The 19369-nt window shown below is 53.9% G+C and overlaps 1 protein-coding gene across 1 annotated transcript in view; it reads left to right on the top strand.

The window, feature by feature from the left end:
• LRRN2 (leucine rich repeat neuronal 2) overlaps positions 1 to 9318 on the top strand; it is a 36789-nt gene extending 27471 nt beyond the window's left edge. The window contains exon 2 of the mRNA XM_075115641.1: positions 2821 to 9318. Coding sequence (XP_074971742.1) covers positions 3065 to 5191 — 2127 coding nt within the window. The 5' untranslated portion in view covers positions 2821 to 3064 and the 3' untranslated portion in view covers positions 5192 to 9318. The remainder of the gene's footprint in view (positions 1 to 2820) is intronic.
• Positions 9319 to 19369: the final 10051 nt, after the last annotated feature.

Here is a 19369-nt window from a genome sequence, read left to right as displayed (position 1 = left end):
GGGAGACACCACTTAGCCTCCCAACCTCAGCCACGTCTCGAGCCTGATCTCTCCATTTGTTAGCCTCAAATCTGGGTCCCTCCGCTTTTCTGTCTTGTTCTGTGCCCTGAATCTGTTTGGGGGGAAAACAAGGGCTTTTGGGGCACGTTCAGTGCTTTGGTGCTGCTGGGGAGTTGCAGATGGATGGGGCGGGTGGGAGTTTGGGGTACGTGCATGCACATGAATCCCTGCTAAGTTGCACACGGAGAATCGATGTTCCCCTGTGTGACCCCCTCAAGGCTTGGGTCTCCCCTGGGCCGGCTCTCCTGGGACCCCCGTCCCTCACCCTCACCAGCCCTGGCTCCCTCACCGACTCCCCTGGCTGGCGGGGATGCAGCTCTGTGGGGGAAGGCTTTTGAACCCAAATATTAAACCGATAGAAGTAAAACCGTGGCCGCGGGAGCTGCGGGACTGCCTGGTCCATCCCACCATCCATCTTTGGTACAGCGCAATAAAAAGCTAAATGAGTTTGCATGCAACCTGCAGGCTGCTTCGGTGCCTAATTAAGAAATAATGAGCTTGACTTCACTGGGTAACGGATAAAAGACAACCAGTGGGCTCCTGCCCTCTCCTTCCCCGTCTCCCCCCCACCCCACGGCTGAACGGCAGGGACTCGTGGTGTGGGTCCCCAGGGCGTCGCTCCTGTTGGCAGGGAGCAGGGCTGTCGTGGCAGAGGGGGGCCAGGTCTGTCCCTCGCGAGGACTGTCCTCCCCGGGGTTTGTACCCCGCAGCAGGGAGCACACGCTGCCAATGCCCGCCCTGTTCCGTTTGCTCCGTGCCATTTGAAACCAGGAATTACGAAGTTTAGTACCCAGGGTTTCCAAAAACGGACACTTTTCTGCAAGCTCTGACCTTATTACTTATACAAACACCTGGACTGTTACAGCATCATCTTGTGTGCAAGGCTTTCCACAGCCACCAGTGCTGCAACCTTGTCCTGTGCTGGGCAAAAGCGATAAAACCCGGTTACAGGCACAAACCCTGTAGCGGTACCAGCAGAGCTGGGGAGTCTCCTCTGTAAAATGGAGTTTGAAACAAGGTGTTTTTTCTGGGTTCTTTTTCACAGCCTTAAGGAAATAAAAAAACATTCCTCCATATTATTTTTTAAAGGCGAAAAGATTCTATATTTTAACAGACGGAGAGATTTATAGTCACAGAAATGCCTGTGCACTTAAAAAGAAAGATGAGGGTCCATCAGAAGGATGCAGAAATCAATACAGCCTTCCTCTTCTTTAATGCTCTTTCTCCAGGAGATGGTTTAAAAGCCAGTGCCCTTGCAGCAGACAAGAAGGGAAGTGTGCAGGATCAATTCTGGAGCAAGGCTTGGATGAGTCGAAGCTGAATAAACTTTGGTTGGAAGCCCTTTACAGGGAGAACAGGGGGTGATAAAATAGAGCTGCTTGGAGAGGAGCTTTCTTTTCCCACTCTGGCTGCTTTTTAATGTTTTTCCTGCTGCGCGAGACTCTTTTAGGATGGGGAAAAACCTTCAGGCTTGGTTTGATTTGTCTGAGAGCAGGTCAGGAGAGCTGTAGCAAATCACAAAATCAAAAGTGGGATGGTGGCCTGCTCCGGCTCCTCTGAACCTCATGACCAGATGGGGACAGGGGCAGGGAGATGCCGGGGTGCTCACGCCCACCCCAGCCCCTCACTGGATGCCCCACTAAGGAACCCCCGAACCCTCTCCCCCAGAAAGGGGCTAAGGCCAAGCTTGCACTGAGCGTGATGGGGGTTAAGGGGCTTCTGTATTCCCCAGGAGCTTGTAATGAGCCCAGTCAGGGTTTCCTGCTCCCAGGGAATTGCCCCCACCCAGGGCCAGTGCTTTAAAGAGAGCTGGGGGGGAGGGGAGGGGAGGGGAGGGGAGGGGAGGGGAGGGGAGGGGAGGGGAGGGGAGGGGAGGGGAGGGGAGGAGAGGAGAGGAGAGGAGAGGAGAGGAGAGGAGAGGAGAGGAGAGGAGAGGAGAGGAGAGGAGAGGAGAGGAGAGGAGAGGAGAGGAGAGGAGAGGAGAGGAGAGGAGAGGAGAGGAGAGGAGAGGAGAGGAGAGGAGAGGAGAGGAGAGGAGAGGAGAGGAGAGGAGAGGAAGGTTGGTGTTGGGGGTTGTGCTTGTTTGTGTCCTGCTCTTTCCCTAAAAGCTTGGCTTTCTGCTCAGCATCAGCCCTCTGGGACGCCAATGCCCCTCCCCAGTACTGGCTACTTTAAGCCTTGAGGCCTGAGTCTGTGTGGAGGTCGGTGTGCTCACTGCTTTGCAAGCGTAGAAATAAAAGGGATGAGATGGGTCTGGGATAACCTGTTCCAGTGCAAAGCAAACCGAGCTCTGAGTCTGTGGTGCCTGTGTTGCTGCAGGGCTTCTGCAAGAGATGCCAAGAAACAGGTCTGTGCTCAGGGATGTGTTTCTTCTGTAAGCCCAGCTGGGGACAAACGTGTTAGGGATTTGCAAATAGAGCTGGAGCTCCTGGATGGGGGCACTTGGTGCTGGGGAGGACAATGGGCAAAAAGTAAAGTCCTGAGAGCCTTGAGGGAAGTCACCCCCATGGAGATTTTCTCTTCATGGCATCTGCAGCTCCAGCTCTGCTCATGGGAAAGCCTTTGAGCCAGGCTGGACCAAGGCCCATGGGCTGCTGGTGGCCCTGGGCAGAGCATCTGTGGGCTAATTACACTCCGGACCTCTTGGGCTGGGAGAGAGCTGTTAATGCTACAGATACAAAACAGATTAAACTCTGACACGCTTGTTTGCCATATGCATGAGGTTTCCTCTAACACAACTTATTGTCTGGCCTCTTTCAGGAATGACCTTGAGGAGGAACCCAAAGGATGCAGCAAAGTACAAAAATGAATCATTTGGGGAGGAAGAAAAGACGAAGCTCTGACTGAAGGCACCAGCCCTGGTCGTGGGTGTTATGTGCTCTCGGCAAGGGGGCCCAGGCAGGGCAGCTGGCGGCAGGGGCTGATCGGTGCCAGGGGCTCGCATGGAGCATCTTCTCCAGCGGATGCCGTCCCCACCCAGCTGTCGCCCCATGCCTTGCTCCGGATGCGCCCTGTGAGCCTTTCCTGCCTGGGAGGAAGCCGGTCCCACCAGCTGAAAATGAGACACTTCCAAACCAGCTCGTTTCTGCTCTGCGTGGTGGCCGCCACTGCCATCCCCATTGTGCCCTGGAAGGTCAAATGCCCGCCGCAGTGCGTCTGCCAGATCAGGCCGTGGTACACTCCCCGCTCGGTGTACCGGGAGGCTGCCACAGTGGACTGCAATGACTTGTTCATCTCTGCCGTGCCAGAAGACCTGCCGGAGGGGACCCAGACCCTGCTCTTGCAAAGCAACAATATCGCCAGGCTTGAGCAGAGTGAGCTGGATTATCTCAGAAACCTCTCAGAGCTGGACCTGTCACAGAACAGCTTCTCCGATGTCTGGGACTTCGGCCTGAAGAGCATGCCCCAGCTGCTCAGTCTGCACCTGGAGGAGAACCAGTTGGCTGAGCTGCCCGATGGCAGCTTTCCTGGGCTGGGCAATCTGCAGGAGCTCTACCTGAACCACAACCAGCTCCACAGGATCGCTCCCCGCGCCTTCTCCGGCCTTGGCAGCTTGCTGCGCCTCCACCTCAACTCCAACCTCCTGAGGACAGTTGATAGCCGCTGGTTTCAGATGCTCCCCAGCCTGGAGATCCTCATGATCGGAGGCAACAGGGTGGATGCGATCCTGGATATGAATTTCAGGCCCCTGTCAAACCTGCGGAGTTTGGTTTTGGCTGGGATGAACTTGAGGGAGATTTCGGACTATGCGCTGGAAGGGCTGCGGAGCCTGGAGAGTCTCTCTTTCTATGACAACAAGCTCGTGAACGTCCCCAAGCGGGCGCTGCAGCAAGTTCCTGGCCTGAAGTTCCTGGATCTGAACAAAAACCCGTTACAGAGGGTCAAGCAAAGCGATTTCACAAACATGCTGCACCTCAAAGAGCTGGGGCTCAACAACATGGAGGAGCTGGTGTCCATAGATCAGTTTGCCTTGATCAACCTCCCCGAGCTGACCAAGCTAGATGTGACCAACAACCCCAAGCTGTCTTTTATCCACCCCAACGCATTCCACCACCTTCCTCAACTGGAAACCCTCATGCTCAACAACAACGCCCTAAGTGCCTTGCATAAGCAGACGGTCGAGTCCCTGCCCAACCTGCAGGAGATCAGCATCCACAGCAACCCCATCCGCTGTGACTGCGTCATCCGCTGGGTCAACAGCACGGAAAACCACATCCGCTTCATTGAACCCCAGTCCACGCTGTGTGCCGAGCCCCCCGACCTGAAGAGGAGGCACATTCGGGATGTCCCCTTCCGGGAGATGACAGACCGCTGCCTGCCCCTCATCTCCACCAAGAGCTTCCCCTCTCACTTAGAGGTGGCGGATGGTGACAATGTCTCCTTGCATTGCCGAGCTCTGGCAGAGCCAGACCCAGAGATCTACTGGGTCACCCCTTCGGGGGTGAAGCTGATCCCCTACACAGAAGATGGGCAGTACAAGGTGCACCCCGAAGGGACACTAGAGATTCATGGGATCTCGGCTCAGGAGGCCGGGCTGTACACGTGCGTGGCTCACAACCTCCTCGGGGCAGACACCAAGAGCGTCAGCATGATGGTCAACCACTCCTTCCCGCTCAGCGAGGACAGCCTGGAGCTGGTGGTGGCAGATGTCCAGGCCTACCACATCCTGGTTGCCTGGAAGCCGCATCTCAACACCATCTCTTCCAACCTCACCTGGTCCAGCTTCTTGCTTAGCTCCAACTTGGACATGACCAACGTGGCCCGGATCCCCATGGGGACCCACATGTACAACATCACCCGGCTCCACCAGAACACGGAGTACTGGGCTTGCCTCCACGTGGCCTTTGTAGACTTGCAGGCCAAGGTGGCTTGCGTGAACGCCAGGACTAAAGAGGCTGCCCACCACTACTGGCTCCTGGAGGGCAGGCAGAGCCTCCTGACGGTGCTGGTTCTCGGTCTCCTGCTCCTTGCCGCCAGCCTCGTAGCTCGCTACGGTGTCGGGGGGGAGCTGCTCCGGGGTGCCACGGCCGTGCGCGTGGTCTATCCCCCCCTCGCCCAGCCCTGGGCTCAGGGGCAGCGCGGGGGGCACCTCCTGGCCGTGGAGGTGCAAGCAGCCCCCCTAGACTGCTGAAGGCTGACACGCTGGTGGGGCTGACTTTGGGGTGGGGAGGGAGAAACTATTTTTTACCAAAAAAACCCTGCTAAACTACAAAACTGAACAACAAAAAAGAGAATTTCATGGACTTGACCAAGAGTCAAAGCGGTGTGGCAGATGGAGAGGAGCAGAGCTGGCCACGGGGCTTGCAAGGCCTCTTTGTGGTCCTGGCAGGGTCTGGATCCACGCGTAGGGTCTGGATCTGTGCATGGCTCCCCAGAGCACCCGCTGGGCAGCCGGGAGGGCTCAGAGGGGCCTGAGCCTGAGGGGGACGATGCCCCAAGCGGTCGAAGAGCCATACAGATGATCAGCAGATCACCCCTTCCCCACGTCCCCCTGGCACCATGAGACACCCCAGCGGTGTCAGCTCCGTCGCTGGACAGTCTCTGTTTTGGAAACACAAAAAAGGCCTTTCCCTTTGGGATACATGTTCTTTTTTTGTTTCTTTTCAGTTGGGTTGTTATTTTTTTTGAGCGCTCAGATAATCAGCCACAAACCCACCCCCAGCGCCTTCCCGCTGCCCTGTTGTTTGCTCACTGCTGTCAGCTGGAGGGAAGCAGAGGGGAAAAAGAAGGGGCTTTGGGCAAAAGAAATAGAAATTACAACGGTGACACATCTCTTAATTGGCATCCCTGCAGGACTGGCCGGCTTCTGCCAGAGCTGATTAGATCCTGTATCCCACAAGCGCAATCTCAAGGCTATTTTGTAAACTTTTGTGGATAATGGTAAAAAAGAAAAGAGGAAAAATGGGAAGAAAAGGGGAAGGAAGTTCTTGCTTTTCTGTTTTTGTATAAAAAAAAAGAAAAAAGGAAATCCTTTGTATACTGGTGTGCAGCTGGAGGGCTTTGTGGTAGGAACACCTTGCTTCGGATGCAGGAGGGGCTGGGGGGCTCTGCAGGACGGTCCCTGTGTGACAGCAGCCCCCCTACACGCCCTGTGCATCGCTGGGCACGTGGCCGGAGGTGAAGGGGGGTGCAAAACCTGCTCTCCTGGGCTGGCTCTGCTCCTTTCTCTGATAAGCAGTTAAAATTGCAAGTGAAAGGGAGTGGTGGGCAGCACCAGTCCCCCTGGGCTGTGCCAAACCAAGGGATGTGGCAAACCCAAACCAGTAAGGCTTGAAGGAGCCCTTCCCTTCCTGCTCGATGAGCACTGATGCTGCTGGTGATGTTCCCCTCCCTGGCTAACATGAACAAGCCATCCCTTTGCTTGGGCCTAAACATAATCCCTGCTTGTCAGAGGTAAGGACTTTGGGGTCAGTTTAACTGCAGCCCCAAGCAAAATGTGCCTTTACCAACACACACACACACACACAGACACGGCCCCAGGAAACCCTGGTGCAGCCCGTGGGGTGGGCATGGGTGCAGCCAGAGCCTGGCCGGCACCTTGCTTGGGGGTCCTTAGGGAAAAGACCAAGAATAAACATCCCAGCCAGACCTGAGGGGCTGATGGGGTAACCGGTACCCCAAGAGGTAGTGTCTCCGTGTAGACATGGTGCCCCCTCAGGTGGGGCCGGTTGTGCCAGCGCAATTGCTGTGTGCACAGGGCTTTGAAGGCAGCAGAAAACCTTGACATAGTAAAAAGCTGTTTGAACTTCTCATTCATCTTCCAGCCAAGGCAAGATGGTTCCCCACTGGATAAGCTCCACGCTCAGCCAGGCACACCAAACGGCTTCTGCGCCTTCACCGGGTAATTATTTCGGAGGGTAATGGCTCTCCCCGGTCCCTGTTCAGCACACCACCGCCGCTCACCAAAGCGCTTCAGCATGTGTTCAGGACCTAGCAAGATCTCCAGGGGCCCTAAGCACAAGCTGAAAGTTAAGTGCATGTTTAAATACTTTGCTGAATTAGAGCTGTGATCTGCTTTGAATACTCAGCTGCGGAGCCCCAGCCCCCCCCTACTCCGCTCAGGTGTGCAACCATCAGTGTTTGCAGACTCAGGGCCTGAAAGAGCCTTTCTCCTCTGCTTTTTGTGCAGCAGGGAAACTCAAACGCAAAATAAATTCCCTGTGGTTCAGCTAAATCGGTGCTGGAACATGTGGAAATAGCTGCTGAGAAATTTCCCCGGTGTAAACACGTCCCTGATTCAATCCTGCTCATCCCTGCGATGCCTGGGCTAAGCCCTGGGCAGCGCCTGCATCTCCCGCCCCATCTGCCATCCCACTCCCTGCAAAAATCATCAGACCCCAAAAAAAGCAAGGACCGAGCCCCTTCAAGGCTGTAATTTTGTAGATGTAGAGAAAAAGCCGCTTTGATGACAGTTATCGTGGCTGCTGCCACCACGCTGGGATGGGAGGTGGAGGTTCAGCCGCTGCCTGAATTGTCTGCTCTCCCCCAAAGCGATGCCTGTGAACCAGAGATTCAAATGCAAGATACATGCAATTAATTTGATTTCCTTTGAAACCGGAGTGACCCAAGGAGCTCTCTGCAGTGCACCCGAGAGAGGCACCCACCACTGCAGGACTCATTTCCCAGTGGGTCCCGGGCACCAAGTGTCCCTGGGTGGGTGCTCCAGCCCAGGCTCCCCATGGGAGCTGGGTGGCCAAATCACCCCCCCAATGCCCCAAAACGGGTCCTTTCCTGTGAGCCACTCCTATCCCCTCCCTTCCTCCGAGGACATCAGCTGAGAGCACCGTGGGTGGCTCATACACTATTTATTGTTGTTATTTATTATTAAAGCACCAACCAGCTTTTCCTGGGCGCTGTGCTGGAGAAAGTGCTCCATAAACTGTTCCCTGTCCCACGCCTGGGTGGGGCACGTGGAGGTAGAGCAGCTGCAGGCAGAGCCTCGCCAGCATCGCCCCCTGTCATCCAGGGGGACAAGGTCCCATCTGCTTGGAGACCCTTCCTCCTACAGAGGCCACAACCCACTGCACCCAGGGCAGGAGGCGGAATGAAAGCCAGCCCTTGCTGGAGGAGGCAGGGGAGAGCCAAGCGTCTCACGCCAGCCCCACAGCACGTTTCACCCTCCGCATCTTGCAGCCCCCAGCACAGTTTGCTGGGGGGAGCAGCCCTGGCTGCAGCCCTCCCCACAGCACCGAGCCCTCCACAGACGGGAGTGGTGCTCACGCTCTGCATCAGGAGGTTTCTGGCCAAAAATGAACCTCAGCATGTGAATTATAGCGGCTGCAAAGTTTTACAGGGCTCGTGATCGGAACTTACAGCTTGTCCTCTGCCCGGAGGCTGGGTTCTGCACCTAGGGAGGCTTGCTAGTGTGCACGACGGTTATTTTGGGGGGCCAGGCAGGGGGAACGGGGCCTTTCAGGCACTGTAAAATCTAATTGCATCTGAAGTTCCCTTCAAGGGGGAGCAGCCCCTGGGCACTGAGGTGGGCTCACTCTGCAAGGTCTCATCTCCCAGCCCAGAGAGCAAGGATGGGGCAGGAAGCAGAGATGTTTCCGAAAGGGGGAAGGTAGTGTCTGACCCAGGATGCTCTCGACTAGAGGGCTCTTTAATCTGCCCCCCAAGGGCATGGCAACAGCCAGGGCAACTCAAATGAGAAACAAGATATTCGGATTTTTTTAAGCAGCAGAAATAATTAACCACTGAAACAGCCTTACCAGTAGCAGGAGGCATCAGTCTCCGTTTCCGAGCACCACGCAGGGATGTGGCTCTCAAAGAGATGCTCTAGTAAACAGGGTCCTAAATTTCTCAGACCCAAGAGACTGTCACCAATACCCGACAGCCGTCCTGCCTACTGAGCCCAGGGGTGCTGGGGGCCCAATAGGGTGGGGGGGGGGTGAGCAGGGGTGGCCTCCACCACCCCCCGAGGCCACCCCCTCCATCCCTCTGGGATGTCAAAGCATTAGGAAATGCTTCTCCTCCAGCCTGTCCCATCAGGTTTCACCCCCAGGCACGGGTTTCTCTCCCATAAACCACTCTTTCTTAGCTGTTCATCAGGTTTAATTTATCTTTTTTTTTATCACCTTCACTTTGAGGATAGCAGTAAAAGTCATCATTTCTGCTTCTTCTGCCTTCTACCCCCCCTCTTCCTCAGTGCAAACAGCATCATGGATCTCATATGCAACTGAGCTTCTCTCAACAAAGCCAACAGAGAACATTGCGTGCCAGGCTCTATTTTAAGCACCTAATAAAACTGATTTTTGGAGTGGCTCCATCATTGTGTCCTTCTTTCGCAGAGCCCTGGCACCTGCCGAGGGCCCTGGGGTGGAGACGCCCCGTTCTCAGCGCCCATCGCTGGGTGGCAGGGCTGGCTGGCTGCCTCCCTGCCTGCACCAAAGGCTTTCAGGCTCTGGGAGGAGCGTGACAGGCACATATTTATTAGTTCGTTAGAGAATCAAAGCAGGCCTCTCCTCCTCTCTCCAGCACTTCCTCAAAAATGATTTAAATTAAAACACCCGACCTCTCTGGGAAATGTCAGCGGTGTTATCCATATGCATGATGCCATTATGATGAAGCAGGTGCAGCTTTCAAAACCTTTAGGAAAATCTACTTGTCAATCTCCACGGCAAACAGCTTCCAAATGCCTCATCACTTCTCCCCCTCCCTCCTTTACCGCTGATCTACAGGTGAGGGAACTGAGGCAGGGACCCCCTTCATGACTTATGGTCCTTGGTCCCTTTTCCCCTTCCAAGCACATGCTGGGGACAGGAGACAAGCACTTCTTTGGCCTTTTACCCAGAAGTCACCAAAAAAAGGGAGAAGAAGCGAAGGCAGGAGTCACGGAGGCGAAATGATTGCAGCTCATTTATTTCCCATTGCCTTTTCCAGCCTTTCAGAGCTGAAGCAGCTCCTGCCCCCTCCCAGAGCAGACCGGCCGGCCCAAGTAAATGGATTCTGCTGCGCTCAAGTGGGCAATTGAGGCTAAAATCAGGCTGATGGAAAGCAGCGGGGCAGGAGAGGTGGCATGAGGTCAGTTTGGAGCTGTCTGAGGTTAGAAAAGTGCTGATCTCTCCAGGGGCTGGTTTGTAATTAACTGCTCTGCCTGCTTTCCCAGCCTGGGCTGGCTGCTCGCGGCTCTCACCTTCCCCCTCCCCCAGCAGCGTTTTGGGAAGCCCAGCTCCCTTCCCAGCACCGGCTGCTCTCCTGGTGGCCGAGCCACCTGCGGGGGATGCTGCTCTGAATGAGACCGTAGGTTGAATTTGTCCCATGGTGCAGGGGGTCTCTGGAGGAGCGAGGACTGGGGGATGCACAGCAGTGCCATCACAGGAGGTATCAGTGGTGCCAACAGACCGTGGATGCTGCGGGTCCTGGTGAGAGATGGGTGCTCGCTGCTGGCCCCTGGGTCTGCCTGTGCCAGACAGGCTTAAATAATTTATTAAGGAACTGGTGTGCACCTGGGTGGCACTTTGGGGTGCTCGGGGTCTGACCCCACAGCGAGTGAGGGAGGCTGTGGCCACCCCAGGACAAGGGGCAGAGCACCCTGCTCCTATCCTGGGCTCTGCTCCTGGTACCCGCGCTGGTACCAAGTTATCCTGGAACCACATTAAATCTTAATTAGGTGGGGGAAGGGGAAAAATTGATTTTTGGATTTGCACGTGGCTAAATGGGAAGAGAGCTGAGAGGGAGGGAAGGCAGGCAGGGCTTGCACTGATGGGGGATGAATATTAATAGGGAATACCAAGCCCAGCTCGGTGGTGGCAGGAGCAGGCAGCAAGTGCAGGAACCAGCGGGGATGTTGTGGGGTGAGCAGGACCCTTCTCGAAGAGGCTCGTGGCCAGGGGCTCTCCCCAGGGCTGGATGAGGCCCCGGGGATCATAAGGCGTTGGCAAGGACTCAGCTGCGTCAGCAACATATGGGGACACATGGCGGGGGGGCAAAAGCTCTCACCTCCACAATGAGAGCCAGCAAAAATGGTTAAAGGCAACAGCAAAAATAACCAAATATAGAGGGGGGGTCTGCACTGTCACCGTGTACCTGGGTCCTGCGGAAAACCTCCGGAGGGCTGGTGATTTCTAGTGTGAATACCAAACAGCTTTGATCTTTGCCAATCCTTTCTAAATCTTGAACAGTGTCTTGTAAATCTTTAATTACAAGAAAATTGCAACCTTAACGGTGAACACACAAACTGCATTGATAAATATTTAAAATTGCCACAGCGACAGATCTGAGGGGATTAAGAAGAGATATATTGGAGTGACAGTTATTAAACACTAGATCCCAGTAAATGTTACCGAGCAGATAAATAATGCAGGTCCCTGACAGCCGCTCGGCTGCTGACAAGGCTGGGGGAAACTGCTGCTTTGTGAGGGGGAGGCCGGCGATGCTGAGCTCTGGGCTCTTCCCAAAAAGCCCAAGGTGGTGGGGGCAACAGCAGGGTCAGGGGAAGCATTTTCTTTCCTGCCTGGAAATAAAAAGCAGCGTGCGTTGCAGCGGTGCCCAGCAGCTGAGGAAGGGCCGGGAGCCGCGGGTGTCTCTCGACCCCTCAGCTCAACAGCTTGCCTGGAAATCCCGCCGCTTTCTCTGCCAAACACACATTGCGTGCCTGCGGCGGTGCTGAGCTCGGTGCGTGCGGGGGGCTGCAGCTCCCCCGGCTCCTTCCCGCGCGCCCCTCCGGCACCCCGGCTGCCAAAGCGCCTGGGCTGGGCTTCGCTCCCCTGCTGCGCCGCCGAGCTCCTGCCCGCTGCTTTGTTCCTCCTGCTTGGCCCCGTCCACCTCCCTTGCCTTTCTCTGTAAGTTTTGAGGTCACCGACTAAATTTCCATTATTAAATTTCCAGCTAGCATTAAAAATTTATTAGTTCACTAAAGGTAACTAGCAAAAAGTTCATTATTCCTAATAGCCCAGGCTTCACTCACATGGAGGGACGATGCTTAAAGCATGAATTAGCCCAGCAACCTTCCCAATAAAATATTGATCTAAAAAGTTGGTTAATTATAAATATTACAGCAGAGTGATGAGAAAGTCCCCTGCTTCTGCCTGTTTAGCCATCAGCCGCCCTGTCCTAACGTGGCCCGAGGACGGGCACCGGCTCTGCCTGGCAGACCGCTGTCCTCCGGTCCCTCAGACCAGAGCTGTGGTGGGAGCGGTGCCTGTCCCGGTGCAGCCCAGCATCGCCGTGTCCCTGCCACAGGGCTGTCCCCAGCTCCCCCCACCGCCATCCAGCATCCTGGGGGAAGCCAAAGCCCAGAGACCCCCCCCAGAGACACGTGTTGGCTCCTCGCACCCTGCTGCTTTTGGGCTCAGCCTTGCGTGGATGGAGCCAGGCGCTGCGGGGCGAGCGCGTATGCGACGGTGTGGTTTAGATCCAATTTATGGTGTGCTCTGCTGAACTACGATAACGAAGCACTCGGAAATCTAACAAGGGGGGGCTGCTTTGTTGGCCCTGCAGAAGTGCTAATGCCCACCTAGTAAATCTTTAATTGAAAGTGGAAGGGAACTGGGAGGCCTACCAGTACAGAGAAAACAGTAAATATTTAATTTGGGCACAGTGATTACACAAACAAGGTTAAGGGAAAAGGGAGAGAAGATGGATAAAAGTGGCATCTATAGAACATTAAATCCAGATAAAGTCACCAAGGAGATAAATAAAATATCCCCTTCTGCAAAGGCAGAATAAACTGCTTCCTCCAGAGAGCTGCCCACAGCTTGCGGGGCGTGCTGGGAGGGCAGCCGGGCGGGCACCGGCTCTCTGCCCTGGCATCCCTGGACCGACCAGGGCTGCGCTGGGACGCCTGCGAGGGGGAGAATGAGGAAAAAAACAAATGGGGAACCCAAAAATGAGCGTTTGCAGCTGGAGATTCAGCTCAGCACCATGGTGGGGGTGGAGGGGAAGCCCCTCGCAGAGCCCAGTGAAGCTCAGTGGGGCTGGAGGCAGGCGAGGGTGAGCAAGGCTGCGCCCACCCCTCCAACACGGACAGCGGGTGCCCAGTGGGAGCCCCCCCACGCTTGTCAGACAAAACCCCGCTTTCAGATAAAACCCACAGTACCTACCCAAGCACGTGGGGAGCAAGAGGGACTCGAAAGCACGTGCAGAATCGGGGCTGGGGAGGGTACCCGAATGCTTCCACCATTAAGCCCGCTCTGGGTCGGCAACCCCCGGCTCCCCCCCAGGGCGCGGCAGCGCAGGGTTAACGGCGAGGGACGGCGCGGGCTCTGCCCACGCTCCCCGGCTTCTGTAGCAGCTGATCGATGGCAAACTGTTTCTGGACTTGTGTTTTCAGCCAGAGCAATGTATTCTCTGTGCGTTCGGTTGTTTTGGGGTTTGTTTATACTTTAAAGGCCCAACTGCAACACGTTGTATGCCTGGGTATAAGCAGAAAACGGAGTTTTGCAAGCCAGGCTCAGAGGTAAGGGTGCTCCCTCACGATGAAGCAAGCGATGCTTTATACCGAGTAACACCCGGCGCTCGAAGGGCTGCATCCGCGCCGGTTACAATCCCTTCTGCTAACGGCAACAATACGAGTATTGTAGCAAGGTAACTAGCTTGCTCACGCGTTCTTCTTTGTGATATTGATTTTAGGGAGAACATGGTTTCCAAAGCAAAATAACAATAGCTAGCACTTGTAAAGCTGTTCTCCCGCTCAAAGCAATATGCAAACATTTACATGCCGTTTAAAGCACCTCGCTAAATCACTGCGGTAAATAATCCTTCCTGATTTACCGTTGGCTGAACTAGAGGATGCTGCGGTGGGAGGATGTCTCCGGTGCTGCGCGGGGAAAGCGCAAGTCCTTGGTGGGCATCAGGGCTCTGCTCCCCTCCGAGGCAGGGCGCTGCCGCCTCGTTAAACAGAGCTACAAAGGCAGAGCGCAGAGAGCCTGCTCTGGCTTTCCAGAAACAAAAGGTACGTGCGGACCTAAAGGCCCCCCCATCCTCTGCGCAGGCGCTTCCCTCCGCTTCCCCAGACCCCATCGACTCGGGGGTCTCATGCTGGTTCCTCTTAATCCCCATTCAGACCCGCCGCTGGGACTGTAGCGGGATTGGGACCAGTTCCCAACTGTGCAGCCGTTTCAATCTTCAAATCGATGAGGCTTTAGCTACTAAAAGGAAAAACCGGATTTTATCTTAAAACCACCATTTTTTTGTGCGCTGGCAGCTCACAGCTGCGCGACTCAGCCTGCTTTGCTGGCGAGGTTTTGCACCGCCTGCCTCCCCGCCACAGCAAGCGCCAGCTGGAGACCCCAGACAGACCTTCCGGGGGTCTCCCTGCCCGCACTGGTGGCGGGGCCAGCAGCGGTGTGGTTCACAGCAGAGCGAGTTTCGGAGAGCTTTGATTCTACCCTGATGTCAACATTTGGGTCACTGACAATTCTGGAGGTGTTTGGATGAAGTGAGACTGTTTATTTTCAGTGGGCCGGGTTCTGCTGTGTGTTACCCCAAGGCAGAGGAGGAGAGTGCCGCTCCTGGCACAGGTTTTAGAGGGTGCTCCTGCACAGACCTGCCGCTGCTTAAGGGAGTTTGGGAGTGCCACAAACACTGCCCCAAAATAATCACTTTCCCATACGATGAGAGAAAAAAGGGGCACGGTGAGGTGGAGGGATTTCAGAGGGCAGAAGCGTCGCGGGGTTGGAATACCAAACTCTGGCTACTCGACAGGCTACGGCAAAAAGAGATCCTTTATTTTCTAAGATACAGAACAGTATTTCCTCCCCACAGAAACACATCGTGGTTGCACCTGCAAGGAAGATGAAATGCTGCTGTTCCCTGTACGAGATGAACAGCCATCTCCCCTCAGCGTGCATCTGGCCAGCCTCCCGTTACGAAGCCAGATTCCGAGGTGAGCAACTCCACCTTGCTCCAATACCTTTTCTGTTAAAGCCGGGAGGATTCGTTTCGCCTGCTGCTGGCAGAGCTGCTGTTCACCCGGGGCAGGCAGAGCGAGGGTGGGGGATCTCACCGGCACAGCCCCTGGCAAACAGGACAGACGCAGATGCTCTCCTTTATGCAGCTCCTGTGCTTCGGAGCACGCTGGGACAGGTTGGCTTTGTTGGCAGAATGCAAGGAAAGGTTACGCAGAGGACTGTGGGGGCAGAGCCAGAAACTTCCCTGCAGGCTTAAGACTGGCAGAGGTTACCAGCAAGTCTAATTGCTGCTCTTTATAGCTGCTGCGGGACGGAGTGGAAACGGCTGCTGGGTACAGCCGAGCCGTCTGCCAACAAATGATCCTGGACACCAGCCCTACCTAAAGCTGCTCGTAGAAACACAGGCAGGGAACAAGCAGGGGCAGCTGGGTGGGACCATAAATACAAGCAGCTCTGTCCTCTGCCAGCAGGTATCCCTGTGTCGGGGATGGGGGAACGAGCTCTGGTTCTGTTCTGATGCCACAGGTGGAGTTTTATTGTTTTCCTACAAAGCAATCAAGATGCTCTTCATTATGAAGCAGTATCTCCTCCTTGGCAAGCAACTGGTGATAAATCGCTGCTGGGCGTGTGGGGGGCTGGTTTGCAACACAAAAGAGTGGAGTCCGCTCATCTGTCTTCCTCCTGATTACCTGCAGCCTGCTGGTCTCCACCAGCACCGTAAAAAAAGAGGCAAATAAAGCACGCCAAACCCCAACCACGGGGCTCACGTCCCTCAGTGCAACCTATTTATGCCGACCTTAGAGGTTCAGCGTGTACAGGCCAGAGGCAAGGAGACGCGAGCTGCAAGGAAACTGCCAGCACCCCGCTCCGTGCCGTGCACGGCCGGCGGGTGCCCTCTAGTGAGCTGCCTGTCCGGGCAGCCCTGCGTGCCGGGGTGCAGCGGGGTGCAGCGGGGTGCCGCCTGCAGCAGGGCTGCTTCCGTCCCACATGCCAAGCAAACAGCATTAAAAACAGTTGGGAGAAGGGCTAAGGAACCTCCCGGCACTACCACAAGCAAATGATGGGGTGGTTGCCTCTCCTGGGAAGCTGGAGCAGCTACAGCTGTTGGTGGCAATGGGACTGGGGAACCAGCTTAAATACAACACAGCAAGTACTTTTTCAAGCTGGCTCAGGAGAGGAAGCCTAAGCAGTTCCCCTGCTGCCATTCCTGCTGGCTTCTGCAAAACGCATGTAGTTGTGCTACAGCCTCCCCTCCCAGCCGCAGGGCAGGCGTGCCCTGGGAGGGATGGGAGGTGTCCCCCTCCCTGGAAAAGGACACACAGGAAGATCACAGGCTGCTTAACTTCCTTTACTTAAAGGTTTTCCCCGAAACGCAGTACAAATGAAAAAATAAACCTATTATCATAGAATGCGCTCAATTTAATTAAATTCATGATGTGCGGGGCACAAAAACAGGTCATCAATTTTGTGATACATGCCTTTCTTTAAATAGTGCAAACACACAGATGTTTAGCAAGCGCTCCTGCTTGTTATTGCAGTGACCTTGTGGGTGTACACTGAGACATGGAGTTTTTCTAAACAAGAAAAAATATATCTGGGAACAACAGGCTGCAGGGAAGGGTACTGGGGAGATCCAGCAGGAAAACACTTTCCAGAACAGCAAGTCTTTATCTTTGCCAGAGGTACAGCATATTCCAGCCGCCTTCGTGCACCTTCTCAGACCGATCCTCAGGCGTGGTTATGTATTCTACGTGTTGGAGACTCTGAAGATTCAGGGGTTCAGAGGGCTCCATCTTCTTAAAGCACCAGTGTGGCAGGCATGGGGCATCCCCACAGACGTGTGGGCAGCAAGTGCACATTACCAGGGTAAAATAGCACAGAAAAACAGGTCTGCAGTCACAACAGCTGCCTGTATTAACCATAATAAGGTGCAGAGAGCAGGCCGATGGGACGCGTAACCCAGCTTGTGGCAGCCGACTCTTCTGCTGGCCAGACACTGCCACCGGGCCGCAAGCAGGGTCTCCCGCTTGTTTGCAAAGGAGAGCAAGCAAAATTCCAGCCATTGTGGACAGATAACCGAAGAAGGATTTCCAGAGCAGAAACGCTGCTGTCCGAAGGTCATGTGTGCTTCCAGAGCTGTTCTAAACACAGTTTATCACCCCCATATAATCTGTGGGTCTCATTCTTGCTCTTGATAGAACAACCTCACAGTACCTCCTTTTCAAGGATCCCGATGCTGCTTGCCAATGTCCAGGTGGCTGAAGAGCATGCACAGGACTCGAGGAGTTCCTTGCTCAGCTTACGGATGAAGAGAGAATGAAGACCAGTGCCCTGGCTCTTCCTTCGATCGCTTAATCATGGTATCTTCCAAAATGGTCAGCCTTCACTGAAGGCCTCTAGTGAGAGCATTTTGCTTTTTCTTCCAGGACTGGAAGATGAATCTCAGAACAGGCAGAGTGTGAGCAGGCAAGACCAAGCTACCCCAATGGGTTTTAAGACACTCAGTTTCCACTCCATTTCCACTTCTATTTGTCCAACAGCCACTTTTTCTCTGCAAGGACAGCTTTTCAGTAGCAGATACAATCTATGCTGGATGCAGAAGGATGGAGCAGACCCTGGTAAGATGTATTATGGTTTCCATCACAGGCATGCACCGTAATAAATACGTTAGGCAGGCAGAAAGTTCATTGCTGTCTTTGTGGAAACACCCATTTCAGAATAAATAAGCACTCGGGGGGGGGCTGCTCCAGAGGATCTTTGTAGGGCTTTGTTGAGGCCAAATTGGCTCAATAATACAGCGGGTGGACACTGGGATTTTTGAAGAAGGAGCTGAAGAAAAGGCTGATGTGCTCTTTGTGTCAGTAAACAAGAGTCACCGAGAGTAACTGAGAAGAGGCACTTAAACCAGAAAGACTGTCAGGAGTAAATGCCAAGTGCGTACCTCTGGCTGCCAATACGGAGAGTTTACATATACGTATGGTTTCATGCTGCAGAGCACTATAATGTGCTGTACGGCACTATACAGTTGCGAGCTTCATGGTTCCCATACTATTTTTAAATCCCCACCAAAGTATGAAATATGCTGGTTCTGGGCATAACTGGTGCCAAAACTTCTGGCTGAAAAGCTAAAGGATCTAGTAAATGAAACCTGGCCTACACGACCACTTGTGCTAGTAAGACTTCAGCGGGTTCCTGAGGAACAGCAACCAATGTCACTGAAGAAAAAGCAGTGAAACAGATAAACCTTCCTAGTGTGGGCATCAAAAGCCAGCTGCGCTCAAAGCTTCTCCAGACACGCAGCAATGACTGCTAAAGACTACCAAAGACCTCTTCTCCCATATTGCACTTCATAGTGAAACCACTGTAAGAGAGAAGAACTGTCATCTGCTACGAGACGCCAATGACTTACTCAGAGAACCCGAGTTCGCACCCATCTCGGGGAAATGCTCAGCTCCTCCAAAAAACAGGTTTCTGAATTAGGACTCCACATCAACTGCCATGTCTGTAGAACAGGAAAGTAACAGCACCGCCTGGCCAGTCTCTCATCTGCGCTGCCACAGAAGTATTGCAGCTGAGTGCTCTGAGCTAGTTCTTCAATCCGTACATTAAGCCTGTACTTCCTAAAATTGTTACTTATTTAGATTTAAGTTAAAGCAATAAAACATTCTTCTCCCCTTCTCCTGCACCAAAACAAACCGCCCGCCCCACCCCACCCCCCAAGCCCCAGCCACAACCTGGGCAGTTACAGTTACACACGACGTGCTTCCACTGCAGTAGCTTATTCTTCTATAGAAAGGAAAATAAACTGTAACATTGTGATATCTTATGCCCACTATTTCAGTTAAAAAGAACTAAGAACTCGACAAATGCATGTTGTAAACACCACGGTTACACTGAACAAGAAATCACAGATACAAAGATTGTTACACTGAAAGTTATCCTGCAAGTTTGCTTTTTACCACAAACTGCCACACTGACAACAATTTTCATTTAACGATGGAATCTGCCTACAGATCTCAGTCAGATTTTGGTAGGGATATTCAACCCTGTTACTGGAAACTCTCCTGACTTCTTTTTTTCAGTCAACACAAAATTACTGGCTTTTCAGTGTGGCCAGACCTGAACAGTTCAGTAAAACTGCTTTTAGCAAAACATTTATTCTTGGAAGCAATCGGGGCGAGGGGGAATTCACAGTATTCAAAAGTGCGCCACAACGCACCCTGCTGAGCCAAAGACACTTAAAAGGAAAGGAAACTACCCAAAAAGGGAAAAAACTACCTGACGGGAACTCCCTTCTGTATTCCAGGCGGTAATGCTGGTGATCTTAGCATGATTAAAGTGCATCACCAGCAATTTCAAAGTCTTTTAGTTAAGGGAGCAATATATCAGCTTTTCCATGTGGAATGATTCCCACGGACTCCCAGATAGCGAGCCAAAACACCAGACAGATATCCTCT

The sequence above is a fragment of the Phalacrocorax aristotelis genome, chromosome 21, assembly GCF_949628215.1.
Source record: "Phalacrocorax aristotelis chromosome 21, bGulAri2.1, whole genome shotgun sequence".
NCBI classification, from domain to species: Eukaryota; Metazoa; Chordata; class Aves; order Suliformes; family Phalacrocoracidae; genus Phalacrocorax; species Phalacrocorax aristotelis.
This window is presented reverse-complemented; position numbering and strand designations above follow the sequence as displayed.